Source organism: Ischnura elegans, chromosome 6, assembly GCF_921293095.1.
Source record: "Ischnura elegans chromosome 6, ioIscEleg1.1, whole genome shotgun sequence".
Lineage (NCBI taxonomy): Eukaryota > Metazoa > Arthropoda > Insecta > Odonata > Coenagrionidae > Ischnura > Ischnura elegans.
Genome location: NC_060251.1, coordinates 31,517,635 through 31,533,699, shown reverse-complemented (window position 1 = coordinate 31,533,699; position 16,065 = coordinate 31,517,635). Strand labels below are relative to the sequence as shown.

At 36.8% G+C, this 16,065-nt stretch overlaps 1 protein-coding gene across 1 annotated transcript; it reads right to left on the bottom strand.

Annotated features, from left to right (window-relative positions):
* Positions 1 to 7,839: 7,839 nt before the first annotated feature.
* Positions 7,840 to 15,825, bottom strand: LOC124161325. The gene is made up of 2 exons (XM_046537638.1): positions 14,389 to 15,825; positions 7,840 to 7,887 (listed from the first exon to the last, which is right to left on the bottom strand). Exons 1-2 carry the CDS (start codon positions 15,823 to 15,825, stop codon positions 7,840 to 7,842), a joined length of 1,485 nt encoding a protein of 494 aa, XP_046393594.1.
* Positions 15,826 to 16,065: the final 240 nt, after the last annotated feature.

Sequence of the window (16,065 nt, the reverse complement as noted above, 5' to 3'; positions counted from 1 at the left end):
TCAAAATGAGTTTAATATCTATCTGCGGGAGAATTTTCATCCTTTCATTATTCTATAAATAATTACATACAATAAGTACTTACTCTATGTTAATATTATTCCAATTAAGTCAAATGGATTAATGTTAAGAATTTCTGGGAGCTCTAGGGGGGTTTTATCCCCCCCCCAAAATCCCCCCTCGCTGTTCACCAGTATTTTTAATATTTATTGGCTTTAATTCAATTGCACAAGGTCTCTTTTACGATTTTTAACCAGAGTCATATTTCACTTATATTTATTTATAAACTAATTTAATAGTATTCGTAATTCCAAAAATCTATTACATTTACAACGCCCGCGGTTGCCTGGTGATTCTGTTGCAATTGTTGGACGGAGGATTAATTTATTTTAAGTTATTCAATCGGCCGTCCTCGTGCATCGACTATGACATCTACAAAGTGAACTGAAATTGAAAACTGCGCGCTAAACACTGAGGCTGATATGCGCTAATAACTGATTCAAGTGACTTAAACTCTATAATAGATCCGTTGCCCAGGTGAAGAATTGGGTCGGATTTACTCTGGGTCAGGTAAAATAAATCCTTAAGTCATGTCAAGTCCTTAAATATTTTGCGACTTTTATGATGGAAGAATAGTTTCAGATCACCTCCACCAAAGCTGTTTGAAATAAGTATTTTTCGCTTACCTCCAGACTTCTGTCCATTACTATATGTACTCCAGACCATAGTACTTACATTTATTGATTACAAGGACAACTCCCTCGTTCACGCTGATTTTACATGCCATCATTTACACAAAAATAGTCAGTATCTTACGCAAACTCATTCACACTTAATTATAGCGTCTCGTTCATTCTAAACAACACTAATGGCACTATGTGAGTAACGTCATTCATACTGAATTATATATTCTCAGGCACAAAATAAAAAGAATTTACTCAGTTAAACCCCACATACCCTCAACCATACTAAACAGCTTGCTCACATTACAATAAATTAAGTACACTCATTCAATTTAATAAATACATAATATCATGTCACCAACTTGAATTCACACTTTAATATAAACCCTAATCCAAACTAAGCAACAGTCTTATAGCACTAAATTACAAGCTCGCACTCACACTAAAAAATGTATACTCGGACTCGCACATACAGTAAGAGGCACATACTCATTCACACTAATTATTAACACTTCATCGCACTGAATTACACACACTAAAAGTATATAATACCATCTCAATTATACTTACATTCAGTGGTTAATAATTAATCATAGGACTCTAATTTATACATAGCAACACTAAACATAAATTAAGTGCTCCAATTAGTACAAACAAATACAATGTAATCTTTCTAATTTTCATGCATTCATATTCACACTACATTATTAATATTCATTGCATACGCTTAAGGGAAACCTTACATTTGTTTAGGTTAACGTAGAAAATAATTTTTTTTTTGAGATTTTATTTCTCACAGAAACGCATAAACATTAGTTAACATTAAAAATAAAATACAGTGACATATACAAGGTCTACAAATTGAACAGGGAAAAAACGTTTCCGTATATAATTATAAAATATAATATATTATAATTCACAACTATTATTTCTCTCTCTAGCATATGAAACAGGCAGGTTTTTAATATCATGCACGAATGTTAACATTTTATTGAAAATAAAAACACCCAAACGCAGGCAGAAAAATAAAAAATACGATTTTTTCCGCAGAGCAGATATAAAAAGTAGGTAATTTAAAAGTGTTATCTCCCTAGTCAGACATGCAGTAAAACAAATTTTGAAATTAGATTTTGGTGCAACATTAAATTATATTGATAAAAACAAGGAAAACACAGGCAATGAACAATACCAAGTACAATGGCTTTTGTCGGTGAACATAAGCAGTTAAATTAGGCAATTTAAAATTATTTATTACTGAAATAAACACATGAATTAAGTAGATAATTACTGAATATGGCTGTTTGATTATTTTTTTCTCCAATACAATGTGATGCAAATAAAAACATAAAATACATATACGCAATGTTTAGACTGTAAGGCTTACATAATATAAACAGGTAGTTTTAATTTTTTTTCCGCAGACGAATGAAGTTAAGAAACATTGAAAGTGAAATTTTAGAAAAATCGTGAAATTTTAGAAAAATCATGAAATTTTATTGAAAATAAAAAGGTTTACACTTTCAAAAAAATGGATTGCACATTGAATTGATATACACAAAATTACGGGCTAATTTTACAAGGTGAATTAAAAAATATTAATGAAATGGAATATGATTGATATTTTTAAAAACTGAAACACTTACAACTGTGAACAATATAAATGAATTCGTACACATTCCGATACATAAGTCACCAACTGCATTAGCCAGTGGAAAGCCATATAGGAAGAATCTAGTTCACCGGTTTTACATTTTGAAACCATCAATGTAGTTTGCAAGAAATCAAAGAATTCGGCAAGTTCAGTGAAAGAAAAATTAGCAGGAAAAACTGCCAAGCAAAATTTCGAAAGTTTGTTTGAAATCACCATGGCAACCTAGATGAAACATGGCTGTCCGCTGTTACACCCCCTCTCCACGTTGAGGACGCAGTTGGATTTGAGGGGGACATGCATTACACTACCATCTACTATCTACGCTACCCAAGTTCTACGATAAAAAAACAAGCAATACTTCAGCCATCACATAAAATGGCTTCCTCCAATGAAAATTAGATGGAACTTTCATTCACACCAAATAACATACCCTCCTCATTCACTCCAAATATATTAAACCTTCATTCTCACATAACGTAACACAAGTTCATTCGCAATATATACAACATACCATTATTCACACATATATATCGATAATAAACGCTTAATAATAATGAACAATCACTACTCATTCACACTCAATAACGCACTCTCGCTCAAACTAAAATTACGTACTAATAATCGCACTCATTCACACTTAATACCATACCATCATTCACACGCATAAAATACCTCATTCACACTAAATATCATACCACATTCACACGAATAAAATACCTCATTCAGACTACATAATATACCCTTATACACTCGAAAAAGCACACCTCATTCACACATAATAAGATCCGTCATTCACACGAAATAGTATACCTAACACACATCATATAATATTCCACATTCACACGAAATAACATACTCATTCAGACTAAATAATATACCCTCATTCACACGATATAGCATACACCATTCACATCATATAACATTCCACATTCACGCGAAAAAACATACTTCATTCACTCTAAATATCATACCACATTCACACGAATAAAATACCTCATTCAGACTACATAATATACCCTTATACACTCGAAAAAACACACCTCATTCACACAAAATAGTATACCTAATACACATCATATAATATTCCACATTCACACGAAATAAAATACTCATTCAGACTAAATATTATACCCTCATTCACACGATATAGCGTAAACCATTCACATCATATAACATTCCACATTGACGCGAAAAAATACCTCATTCACACTAAATATCATACCATTATTCACACGAATAAAATACCTCATTTACACTAAATATCATACCACATTCACACGAATAAAATACCTCATTAAGACTACATAATATACCCTTATACACTCGAAAAAACACCTCATTCACACGAAGTATGATTCGTCATTCACACGAAATAGTATACCTAAGACACATAATATAATATTCCACATTCACACAAAATAACATACTCATTTAGACTAAATAATATACCCTCATTCACACGATATAGTATACACCATTCACATCATATAACATTCCACATTCACGCAAAAAACATACTTCATTCATACAAAAAACATAGCTCATTCACACGAAAAAAAACATACATCATTCACACGAAATAGCATACCTCATTCACACGAAAGAGCATACATCATTCACACAAAAATAGCATACCTCGAATTCACACGAAATAGTATACCTCATTCACACGAAATAAAACATACTTCAGTCACACGAAATAATGCACTTCACACAAAGTAACAACGTCATTCACAATTAATAACACACTCATTCACTATTAAGCACGTTTTACAAAATGCATTTATACAATCGAAATAGACACAAAATACGAAAATAATATAATCTAAATCTTCAGACTTCGGATCGCCATTCTTCATCTCTTGAGTCTTCAAATGGGTCATATGTTCCTATCGTGTCTTCATCTCTTGACTCTTCAGTTCTTCAGCTCTTAATCTACACAATTCGTTTCCTTCTTCATAATCGCTGAGTTCCTGAGTCACTTCCATTGGTCAATGCAGAGATTTTCCAAGTTTACTTCATTCCTAAATCTCCTTCAATTTCCATCGTTGCAAGCTGCCTCTCTCTGTCCCTGTTGAAAAAACAAATTATCCAATGTACTCATGCATGAGATAGAAAGGTCACCTTGTACGGCACAAAGGTTATTATTCTTGATATGACCAAGTTGAAAAAAATAAGAAAGGATTCGATTGAAAATAAAAAAAGGATTCGAGTCCCTTGATTAAGTTTTATAAATAGCGGAATTGGATATAAAAAATAAAAAAAACTTATTCAGTGTCGTTGCTGAATATTAGGGTACCTGCCAAAAGTTTATATTATCTACAAATATTAATTTATCATCTTTGAAAACACAATTTAAACGAAGATAAGCTTAAAAAAGGATAAGGAAAATTAATTGAAAATAAACTATAGTTTTTATGTGATGGGGCTTACAGGATATCTGTTAAGAAACGTAAAAAAAATAAATATCTCCAGGAATAAATGAAAATGCATGGTACCATTGGATGGGGAAATTCAGCGATGATATTCATAGATTCGCCAAGCCTTTAGGGTCCATGTAGTGAATTAGCAAATGATATTGACATGTGCAGGGATTAACTGACATTTTTAAAGCTTGAAAAAATAAATAATTTGCACTTGTCTAAGTACTAAACTACAATAATTGGAGAGTACGGATTCCAAAAATTAATATTCACCGTTACACATCGGAAAATGTATAGAAATCAATACATTTTGACGATGAAAGTACAGAAAATTCAAATTAAATGTAAAAAGACTTGGAAATCAAAGGAATGTGAACATACTGTTACTTATAAATTTTACCTGTATTCTCGTTAATGGCGCAAGGTTATGTTAAATCAAATCGGATTTTGTGCACGAAAAATCTTTTCTTCCTTATAACATACGGCATAAATCATCATCTTGGCTCAAACGGATATGAAAAATATGGCTTTCTTGAAAATAAATATTAATTTCACTGTCCAGCCACAGTGCAATTATTAATATTAATCGTTGAAAATCTCTGGAAAGCATAATCAATGTAGTACATAGTCATTTAGAATTTGTCAAAAATTAGATGGTGAGACAGGTATTATAAAATATTTTCCTGTCCAATATTTTATGAAATGATATTAATTTTTATATGTCATTTAGAGTTTCATGGTACAGAGTTATGTACCCTTTATATGATTTAAAAAATGTATATAGTAATACTAATTTTTTATACATTAAATTATGTACATTTAAGGTATCATTAAAGAATTTGACGCTAAATGAAGCTAGAATGAATTATATTCTCAGCCACAACAAAAAATCTATTAATGGGCACCTTAAATTATCGATTCCGTGAATAAATAGACTTTTCGTCTCAGCTCTCCGTGGAAATCAATTCTCCAGATCAAATTACAATCACGAATACATTTTTCGTCATTTTACTTTCGCAAGGGTGGAAATAATACTCTCATGACTGCACGAGAATTGAGAATTCTCTATCGATAAATGAATGGGGAAGGGCGGCTTTAATTTAATCACGCGCGACAATGGTTTTGTGAAAATTATTCTTTTTTTATGTCTTAAACATCGAAGGGAAACAGTTAAAGGAATCAGAAAAGCATGATGCGAACTTGATGAGCTATTTGCAAAGGATGCCGATCTTATAAACAGAAATATTGAATAGCACTGACTGAGAAAAATTGAGCAGTTTAATGAAAATTCGTACTATACATCGTTCAATGCTCATTTTCAGCAGTAATTGATTCAGCTGACAGAGTTAATACCAAACTTATGTTGGGCTGAATTTCGGATATCCACCCTGGCTGAATTAAAAACAGTGAAATTAACGGTAAGCGTAAGGGATACTACGGAAGAGTTGAAGAAATCGGAAGAATGATTCAAATTCTTTTTCAATTATTGAAATTTCATTAATTAATACTCCTTTCTATGTACTCTATAAAAACGGCAAAAATTGAGGAAGTTATTAGGTCCCCGAATAAAAAAACCACCTTTGCCTGAAGCTATTTATGTGTCGTTACTAAGGCCAAATAAAAGCAGATCAATTGCAATATACCACAACGAACAATTCTAAGAAAAATAATATTCCTGCATTTACCAAACACAAATTGATTTTATACCACTTTTTTATGATATTCACATAACACACTTTTAAAATAATTAACGGACACAGGAAAAATGTAATTGAATGATTTTCTTACCTTTTGGCGTTATGTCACTGCACTATCACATTCCGGATTAGAGACATTTTTCCAACAGCGCACTGCCATAATCCTCTGCGATGACTTGTAGCTGAAGAGAGAGAAACGGGAATTGAATTTTCCTCCATGGGCTCACATAAACTCCATATAAATGCAATTATAATGAATGGGACGCGAGAATTGACTTTCTATTCAGCCATGCGCTAATTGTAATTGCCTATAAAGTCCATAGATTACCTCTTGAAGAAAATTTTTTATATAAGTTTACTTTCGACAGAGAGGAACGAGAATAAAAATCTAATTTTTGAAAGAATATTGAGGGATTTGTTCAGAGTGGTTAACAAAGTTGTAGAATGAATGGTGATTTCTAACCTGAAGATAACTTACATTCTTGTTTCAATGCTTCAAAATAAAGTCTGTGCAAAATTAATTTTTAGTTATTTCCATTGAATCGATATGCGAGCAACAGAATAAGTGTTATATACGCATAGAGAGGTATTCAAACGTATTCACAAAAAAAGGTATATTCCGAAAAATAAAAATAAAAACTTTTGGAAATGTTTTCGGAAGGATTCGAATTCAATGATAAGGAATGGAAATAAATCACCAATGTGAATCAATCATTGGACAGATAAATGCAGTGATTGCGTATTAAAAAAGACTTCAAAATAATAAAAAAATAAAACTGATTAGACGCAGTGAAGTTTCCGTGTGCTACTGGGAAAAAGATCTTCAAACAAAAGGAAAGTATTTATATGCATCATTAAGCTCAGAGAATATAAGATGTATTTAACAGAGACAGAAAAGTCAAAAAAATGAAGTAGATGTTCTAAATGATATAATATGCATCAAGAATTCAAAAAATATAAACTCAATAGGATACAGTAAAAAAATAATAAAAACTTAACAAAACGTACCGGACAAAAAATTGAAACAGTAATTGGTTGTCGAGAACTTATATCTAGTATAACTGTATAACATTTTGTAATGTAAGCGTCCATTTTAGGGCGAATCATATTTAATTGGGACTCAATGGAGAAAACAAGGAAAATCGATTTTAAATTCATTATCAAGCTGAGGTTCAAAACTTATTATATTCAGAGGAGACATTACAACATCTACTCGTCCACAAAACATAATCACATAAACCTAACGATGCGATGAAATATAAAAACCAAAGCAGCATCTAAGACAACTATGGCGAAATATATTTTAAAATTTTATTATTACCAATTGCCATGTAAGGAATATCCTAGTTGATTTTCCTTAAGCTCCTTCTTCTGTAAACTGATTATCTCAATCTTCAGAAGTCTTCATGTCTTCGGCCACTGGAATATCTTCAGCCTAAGGAGAAAGCGGGTTAGTTCATACAAGGAAAATAAATCACCCTTCCCCCAAGAAATCGCATACGCCCCAATGCAATGAACGGGAAGTCACCGTAACACAAGGAGGAAATTACCACTTTTCCATCCAAGTGACACAGTTTCATCCCCGTACACTGCAATGGCTTACAGCACATGCAAAACCTCGGTTCGACAAAAAAAACTAAAATTAACGCAAGCTAAAAATCCTAGCCTTACTCGACGCAATGATCACGGCCCTAAAGGCCCAAAAGCTAACCTAGTTTTGAAGCTGGGGTCCTCTTCACGTGAAGTTCTGATGACCTAGAGCCTAGGGAGAGAGGGAGAGAATACATACAAGGAAAATAAATGACCCTTCCCCCAAGGAATCGCATACGCCCCAATGCAATGAACGGGAAGTCACCGTGACACAAGGAGGAAATAACCACTTTTCCATCCAAGCGACACAGTTTCATCCCCGCTTCCTGCAGTGGTTTACAGCACATACGATACCTCGGTTCGACACAAAAAAACTAAAATTAACGCAAGCTAAAAATCCTAGCCTTACTCGACGCAATGATCACGGCCCTAAAGGCCCAAAAGCTAACCTAGTTTTGAAGCTGGGGTCCTCTTCACGTGAAGTTCTGATGACCTAGAGCCTGGGGAGAGAGGGAGAGAATACATACAAAGAAAATAAATGACCCTTCCCCCAAGGAATCGCATACGCCCCAATGCAATGAACGGGAAGTCACCGTGACACAAGGAGGAAATAACCACTTTTCCATCCAAGCGACACAGTTTCATCCCCGCTTCCTGCAGTGGTTTACAGCACATACGATACCTCGGTTCGACACAAAAAAAACTAAAATTAACGCAAGCTAAAAATCCTAGCCTTACTCGACGCAATGATCACGGCCCTAAAGGCCCAAAAGCTAACCTAGTTTTGAAGCTGGGGTCCTCTTCACGTGAAGTTCTGATGACCTAGAGCCTGGGGAGGGAGGGAGAGAATACATACAAGGAAAATAAATCACCCTTCCCCCAAGGAATCGCATACGCCCCACCACAATGCACTGGAAGTCACCGTGACAACAGGAGGAAATAACCACTTTTCCATCCAAGCGACACAGTTTCATCCCCGCGTACTGCAGTGGTTTACAGCACATACGAAGCCTCGGTTCGACACAAAAAAACTAAAATTAACGTAAGCTAAAAATCCTAGCCTTACTCGACGCAATGATCACGGCCCTAAAGGCCCAAAAGCTAACCTAGTTTTGAAGCTGGGGTCCTCTTCACGTGAAGTTCTGATGACCTAGAGCCTGGGGAGGGAGGGAGAGAATACATACAAGGAAAATAAATCACCCTTCCCCCAAGGAATCGCATACGCCCCACCACAATGCACTGGAAGTCACCGTGACAACAGGAGGAAATAACCACTTTTCCATCCAAGCGACACAGTTTCATCCCCGCGTACTGCAGTGGTTTACAGCACATACGAAGCCTCGGTTCGACACAAAAAAACTAAAATTAACGCAAGCTAAAAATCCTAGCCTTACTCGACGCAATGATCACGGCCCTAAAGGCCCAAAAGCTAATCTAATTCACTTGTTTTCTTCTTAATGTGGTCCTCTTCTCTTGTTGTCTTCTTTCTTCTCCTCCTAAATTTGGAGGACAAACGAATCGCACTCGAATCCTTTCGCCGTTCGTACGATCAAAACGCAATTTTTACTCAATCGCGCAACGCATCGTATAAAACGCAACGTTCACACGCATATCGGATCGCTTGTTTTCTTCGAGATCTCATCGCCGTCTTTTCTATTCTACATCATCCTGTAACAGAGCTGATTAGTGCAAATTTACATTAAATATAAGTATGCAAGTCACCCAAAAAATGCAGTAGAAAATAAAAAAATCATAATCAGCTATTAAAAATTAATAAGCATGGTACCTTTTTGCACGCCAGCTTAAGTTTTGTATTTTTGGCCTATTTGTTCTACACTTACTACCTTTTGGTATTTTTAGCGCCTATTGTAAATGTGAATTTTTTTCACCATGCTTTTTTGCGAATTTTCTCTTTGCGAGAATTCTCATCACAAGACTCATTTATTTTATGAGTCCATAACCACACAATAACCTCATCGGATCCGATTTTACCAATAGATGAATTCAACTCATACCCTATCACACCAGTTCGTCCCTCTTATTACAAATATCAAAGAGAGGCCATATTTGTAACCTTTATACCTTGATATGAACCTCTACCTGTAATGGGCATGGTTAGTGCACTTGTATGTAAAATACACATTCGATGTCACCCAAAAAATACATTACAAAACAAAGACACCATAATCACACGCAAAAATATGCTTAACCTTTATGTACCTTTATGCCTGCCTACTTAGGTTTTGTATTTTAGGCCTATTTTATTTGCAACTTTTGATACCTTTTGTATTTATGGCGCCTTTTTAATATTTCACTCTTTTCACCATGTGGTTTTGTGAACTTTCCGTCCACGAGAATTCTCATAATAAGACCCATTTACTATATGGGTCTATAACCTTATGATAACCTCATCGGATCCGATTTTACCAAGAGCTGAATTCAACTCATACCTCATAATACCAAGTCGTCCCTCCTGAATTACACTCATCAAAGAGAGAGACTTCATTTTACCATCATACCGCGGTATATACCATGCTAATTAGCTCTACTTCCGATGAATTCTGTTGGGAAAGAAGCAACATATTAACAGCATGAATCAGAAATCACTGAATTGTGATAAAAACCTCAGCTATAGAAGACCTTCTGGTCATCACTGAAAACCTCTACTTGATAGGAGATCCATCAGCTGCAAACACGCCTTCCGTAGTCATACAAACACCTTGTATCTTATTCCTTGTTTCAGTTTTCTTAATACTTAAGATAACCACACGATATTTTTACTCCTGGTAAACGGCTGTCTTTGTTCACCCTGAAATAAATAAAAATGATATTGTAATTTTGAAGTTTATTTTTAATCTATCCGTAAATATCAATATTAATCATTACATTTAAGTTATATGCCAAATGTTAATTGCCATTTCATGCTAGTTATGCACATATCAATTTGTTTTCAATATTTTTGTGTTCTCGTAATTTTAATTAGGTAACAAAATAGATTGCTGTAATCCATCAAACGATGGAAAAAGTCAGCACCACGCGTTCAAAGTCCCCTTGGATAAATATTTCATCTGTTGGCTGGTTACCATTCAATTTTCAACAAAACTTTTAATGACGTACGGTAATAATAGAGTAATTGCACAATTTTTTACAACTGTTGTGTAAGGTTTCTTAGGGAAAATGAAGGTTAATACTATGATTTGTAAAAAAAAAGATATTACCGTAAGTATTTGAAGAGGGTTTTAAATTCGGGTTTGCGAGTTGGTGCAAGATTTTACTTTAGATTCACAATGCAGAAGCTTCATAGATCGACTTGGCGGAAGTATCCACTTTTTGTCTACGTTTGTGTAAAAAATTGGCTGAAAAAATGCTCCACCATTTTGTTATAAATCCATGGTTATTGATGAAACAAAATATTTGCAAACCCTACAAATGGAAAATAAAGGAGTTTAAATTAAGATGATATAACATTTTTGTCTATAACACTATTAATGAAGCCACTGCATGAGGATAAATTTAGCTCTTTTCAGAAAAAAATCGAGAATTGTCGTTTTTCGCTAAATTTGTTCAACTTTTTCCTCAATGACACTGTTAAAGTGAAGGAACAGGGAAGAAATAATCTTGAAGGTTATGCACAATTTATTGGAGAATATATATGCGAAGTTTCTACTTCCTAGCCCAAAAAAATCGATTTTGAGGTTTTGGCCAATTTTTTCGATTCTAGCTCACTGTGCGTCTGGGCCATTTACAATAGATCACGCGGCATACACCCGTATATATCTCTTCAACCACCGTGAGCTAAGAAAGCTTTAAAAAAGAAATTACCGAAATTAAATTATAATAGTCGACGTTTAATTCATCTTCCAATGCCAAAAAATTATTAATTCTAATCATCATTCCATTTTCAAAGCGTTGTTGACACGTAATAATTGAAACATAAAAAGTATACTATCTTGTATGCTATGTACTAGCTGTTGAATACAATTTTTTTCACTGCGGTTGTAGAAGATATCTCAGGGAATACTAAGGCTATTTCTATGGTCTATAAAACAATAAAATTACTGTAATTAATGCATCAAATTCTAGAAGGTTTGTTGTAGAAGATGTTTCCGAAGAATTTTATCATTTGTGGATCCAAGAGTGGGGTCTCGAACTTAATCTGAGCAAATGCATGTCGATGCATTTTTCGCCGAGTTTGTCCAACTTTAACCATGTTCATGGAGTGGATGGTGTGGACACAAGGGCAACAGTCGAAGGTAAGTAAGTAGGAGATAAGATAATCTCGATATTCTAGTGGGGAACACATAGGAGGAATATTTGCGGCATAGCCCTGAAGAAATTAGCATTCGTCAAGCGTATTGTGCGGAGATTTTCGGATGAGAAAATAAAAGAAAGGTGCTATTTCGCCCTCGTCCGACCACACCTAGAATATGCAGCGATATCAAATGTTATCCGGTGCAGAAATACTTAATCCACGAACTGAATAATATACAAAGGAAGGCTACGCGGTTCGTCAAAAAAAAAATTCTACGGGCGTACAGACAGTGTTTCCCAGATGTTAAGCGAATAAGGCTGGGAGCCGCAGGAGACTCGGAGGCTGCGCGCTAGGCTTAGATTGCTTGAACAATAGGGTGGTTTCCTATTATTTTTTTAATGCCTAAATCGAAAGATTATTCTCCAGTACGCATTTCACGCTTTTAGATTTTTAAATGACAACATCAATTTTTCGCAATTAAATGAAAAGTGAAAATTTTCAAGCGCGCGAAAACGCGACAGCTAAGTGTGAATGCTGGCAAAACTCCGTGTGACGTCGTTCTGGTTCCCGCTGCAGCAAGTGTGATGACCTTGGGGAGAGGCTTTGAGCACTGATACGACGCAAGATGCTGGCAGGTAGCAGAGTACCCTGCTAGCTGGTAGCGCTTGGCTTAAATAAGGTTTATAAATACCTTATCAAACGAAGGAAACTCTCCGACCAAGGGCAGTTATAATAGGTGATTATGGAGAGATGTTTCCCTGAGGTCTGTGCCTCATGCATGCATTGGTAATCTCAGACGATGTAAAACTCCTATTTACTCTTGTAGAAACAAGGTCCCTGTGACGTCACGTGGAGTGGCATCGCATGGGCGCCAATCTGGCCTTTTTCAAATGAGGTTAAAATTGACCGTTAACATTCGTCTAAACTGGGATTTTTCTAAAACAAAATAATTTGTATAATATGAATACACTAATGATGGGTAACGAATCGCAATCAATGCCTTTCGTTTTCTTTGATGAAGGAAACTACCCTATTGACAATGGAGCGACACGGTGAACATAATATTAGAGCCACACTATATTTCCAGGTCCCACACAATCGATAAATTAGCGAGAAAGATGTTGTCGAAAGGATAGATAGACGAATTGCTTTTTCCCCCGAACCATAAAGGACTTTAATAAATGCCAGTCGTAATTTCCATAGAGCACTTCCATTTTATGTGTAAATGGCTGGTGTCCTATCACCCCCTGCCACAAGCCTTTTAGACGGCTGGCGGGGTAGAATGTGGGTGCAGAAGTAAAATTCATAATGTTAGAACGTAGGTTTCCGCGGCGATGGTTTGATCTCTGCATTTCTTCCGGGTTTCCTTCCGCGTCAGATTGTTCGTAGACAACAGTTTCGCTGGCTATCCTGCCAGCGTCTTCAGGTCGAAGGTGTCGGCTGTCGGTTTCTGCCTCGTTTATATACCGTAGGCTGGATGGGAGCTGCATTGTGATTGGCTGTTTGACTGGGCGCTTCTATCTGATTGGCTCTCTCTTGGATTACTCTTTTCCACGCGCTGTGAAGGAAGTATCCATCTTCTCTATTGAAATTCAATGGTGTTTTTTGAATTTCTATTGCTTCCCTGATTTGCCTTGGGAAGTATCGGCACTCCTTAGCTAAAAGTTTCTTTTCTTCAAATTTGATGTCGTGGCCAGGTTCCGACCATGCATGTTCGGCGATGGCTGAGAGCTGAAATTGTTTGTTTTTGGTCGCCCTTTGATGTTCTTTGATCCTCACATGCATGGAGCGGCAAGTTTCCCCTATGTAGGATTTCCCGCAGGAGCAAGGCACCTTGTATACCCCTTCGTACAGTTCCTGAGGAATGATGTCCTTGGGCCCGGGGAGGAAGTCTCTTATCTTGGTCACACAGTTGTATCTAGTGACCACGTCATGCTTTTTTAATATTCTGGCGATCCTTTCTGATGTTCTAGCAATGAAAGGGATGGTGACGTACAGCTTCCTTGACGCTTCTGCCTCTCCATCGTCATCACTCTGGTTTTCTATGGTGGCCTTGCGTCGCTTTTCCTCTTCCTTAGTGGTCCTTTTAAGGACCAGTTCTCTCCAATATCCATTTTTCTGGAGTGCCGAAGTGAGGTGCTTTATCTCCGTGGAGAGGGAGTTATCATCGGAGATATTATATGCTCTGTTGACCAATGTAGCCACTAGTGAGGCCTTCTGACTGGGATGATGGTGAGATGCTGCATTTAGATATCTGTCGGTGTGCGTAAGCTTTCTGTAGACAGCATGGCCGAGTCCCCCGTTGTCTTTTTTGGTCACGAGGACATCCAGAAAATTTAATGACTGCTCCTTCTCCATGTCCATAGTAAATTGGATTCCATGATGTTGTGAGTTCAGGTGTCGAAGGAACACTTGTAATTCCTGTACACCATGGGGCCAGATGACGAACGTGTCGTCCACATATCTCAGCCACAACTTCGGCTTCTTTTCGCAGGATTCGAGTGCTTCCTTTTCGAATTTCTCCATGAAGAGATTAGCCACTACTGGCGATAATGGTGAACCCATCGCCGCGCCCTCCGTCTGTTCGTAGTAGCAACCATTCCATAGAAAAAACGAGTTCCTTAGGCAGTGCTCGACGAGTTCCGGGAAGTCCTTAGGAATACCATCAGATGTGAGCGATCTTACAACTTCAACTGCATCTGGAATCGGAATGTTGGTGAAAAGCGACACCACGTCGAAGCTCACTAAAATGTCGCTTTTTTTGATGGAGACATTTTTTATGATGTCTATGAAGTGAGCAGAGTTCTTCACATAAGATGAAGTTTTTCCAACATGTGGCTGCAGGGATTGAGCCAGGTATTTCGCAAGATGGTATGTCGGCGCGTCGATTTGGCTGACTATAGGTCTGAGCGGCACTCCTTGCTTGTGTATCTTGGGGAGTCCGTATAATCTCGGTGGCTTGGAGGCACGCGGCAAAAGTCCTCGTTGTTCTTCAGTTGGAATTGAAGACTTCTTTATGATGGCCTTAGTGCTGCGTTCCGTTTTGGCCGTCGGATCGGTCTTCAGTTTTTTGTAGGTGGTATCCTTGAGGATGTCACATATCTTCTGCTCGTACTCTTCCTTTGTAATCAGGACTGTAGCGCTGCCTTTGTCCGCCGGTAAAACGAGAATATTCTTATTTTCACGTAGCCTCTTTAAGGCTTTCCTCTTCTCGGCAGTGGTGTTCGGCTTTGGTGGCTTGGCGGCGCGAAGGACGCGAGCAACGTCTTCTCTGATCTCGTCTGCGTCCGTTTTAGGAAGCCTCCGGACAACCGACTCAATTTCACTGATGAATTTTTCTTGAGGTATCGCTCTAGGTGCTAAAGCGAAATTTAATCCCTTGGCTAGTATCGAACTAGTCGCGTTATCTAGGTTAAGGTCCGTGAGGTTGACGACACAACGGTCCTTTTCAGGGCCATCAGTAATCTGTTCCGGGTGTTGATTGTTGTTCAGCTTCTCAAATTTCTTTATCTGAGTTTCCCGTGTTGCCATAATGAAGCTATAAATCTCCGAAGTGGCTTCCTATGCATGCGGCAATAACGCCAAGGATGACGTTATCAGATCCACATTGATTTCACGGCAAGTTCTGCCAAAGTTTCAATCGAAATCTCAATTTTCACAATATTTGCGAATGTTGACGATTCAGAACAAAATAAACTGGTCTGCATTACGTTGGTTGGTACAGGAGGCGGAGGAGCCCAAGGTGCAGCCACCTCCACGTGATGGGCTCTG